The sequence below is a fragment of the Capra hircus genome, unplaced genomic scaffold, assembly GCF_001704415.2.
Source record: "Capra hircus breed San Clemente unplaced genomic scaffold, ASM170441v1, whole genome shotgun sequence".
NCBI lineage: Eukaryota > Metazoa > Chordata > Mammalia > Artiodactyla > Bovidae > Capra > Capra hircus.
In genome coordinates, this window is record NW_017189989.1 from 4,369 (window position 1) to 5,932 (window position 1,564).

The following is a 1,564-nucleotide window of genomic DNA, read 5'->3' on the forward strand; positions in this document are numbered from 1 at the left end:
CCCCCAAAAAAGAGCTATACAAAAATGGATGACTATTTGTTCTCAGAGCTCACTATAATCATAGTAAATTGTTTTTGTCACAAAACGTATGTCTATCCTAGATGCATTGACTGAATATGCCTGCAGCCCTGATGTAATTGTTGTTAATTTAATTACAGCGTGGCAACCCACTCCAATATTCTTGCCTGGAGAATCCCATGGACAGAGGAGCCTGGTGGGCTACAGTCCATGGAGTCACAAAGAGTCAGATATGACCAAGTGACTTTCAAGTCTAAATGGGCAGGTTACAGTCACCAAGCACATCAACGAGCCACGGCATGACACAGCAAGCTGACGTCAGCCAGTCACGCTTCCTGCTCTGGTGCAGAAGCACCTCACAGCTCAGTCTCTGTGCGTGTGCCCGGCAGGCACAGGTCAGGCACCTCCACCCACATTTGAGAGGGAACACAGAGCATCTCACTCAGAGGAAGAGCGTCCAGCATGGGGCTCCCTGGCCTGCTCAGAGCTGTCATAGCCTCTGTCTGCCTTGGTAAGGCTGGTAAGGATGACCGCAAACACTCAGCTCTGCTCAGCTCCCACGTGTAGAGGTAGGGCAGGCTATTATTGTCTGTTGGGGTTTAGGAGAGTTGCTTAACTGGCAGAGGGATGAGAATTCTTAATCCTCTGTTTGTTCCTTGAAGCCCTCTGAGTTCCACCAGGAGAATCAGCCTCTTCCTTTCTGTCTCTCTCTCTCTCATATATGTGTATATATATATATATATATATATATATATATATATATATATATTTTTTTTTTTTTTTCTTCTCTCTAGGATCCATCATGGCCCAGAAAGTAACTCAAAATTGGTCAGAAATTTCTGTGCTGGAGAAGGAGGATGTAACCTTGAACTGTGCATATGAAGCTAATAGCTATACTCATTATTTATTCTGGTACAAGCAACCACCAAGTGGGGAAATGATTTTCCTTATTCATCAGGAGTCTTACAATGAGCTGAATACAACAAAAGGTCAGTATTTTTTGAACTTCCAGAAAGCAACGAGTTCTATCAGCCTCACCATCACAGACTTACAGCTCAAGGACTCAGCGGTGTATTTCTGTGCTCTGAGAGACCACAGTGATGCCGCTGCCTGAGGGAGCCCCACAGAAACCTCAGCTGTTAACATGTGGAGTCCCCCAGCTATGAACAGCTTAGTGAGATTCTCAGTAAGGACAGGAGAAGGTAGGGGGGTTAGAAGTGAAAACCTCACTGCTAAGAAAATGCTATCTTTGGCTCAGAGAGCATATCTTAAAGTGTCATTCAGCAAAAATACCTTTATCTTCAATTCTTTATCTTGCAGAAGATCGTTTGCCATTTTTTTTTAAATTTAAAATAGTGACTTTATTAAAGTATGAAATTTGGCTTTAAAAAAGTCAATAGAATTTGACTAAATCTGCACCTGAGTTGTCAGAGTTTTAGGTTCACTGCACAAATATTTATGCATTGCTAAGACTGGCCATCATGTGGATCTGAAATATCTCTGAAAGGACACTTCTTGGACCCTCCCTGTGCCCTGCCTCACCTGT

The 1,564-nt window shown here is 43.2% G+C and overlaps 1 gene segment (V, D, J or C); it reads left to right on the plus strand.

Moving 5' to 3' along the window:
- Positions 1 to 417: 417 nt before the first annotated feature.
- LOC108634768 lies at positions 418 to 1,305 on the plus strand. The segment is given in 2 exon segments: positions 418 to 529; positions 813 to 1,305. Coding segments are annotated over 2 exon segments (369 nt in total).
- Positions 1,306 to 1,564: the final 259 nt, after the last annotated feature.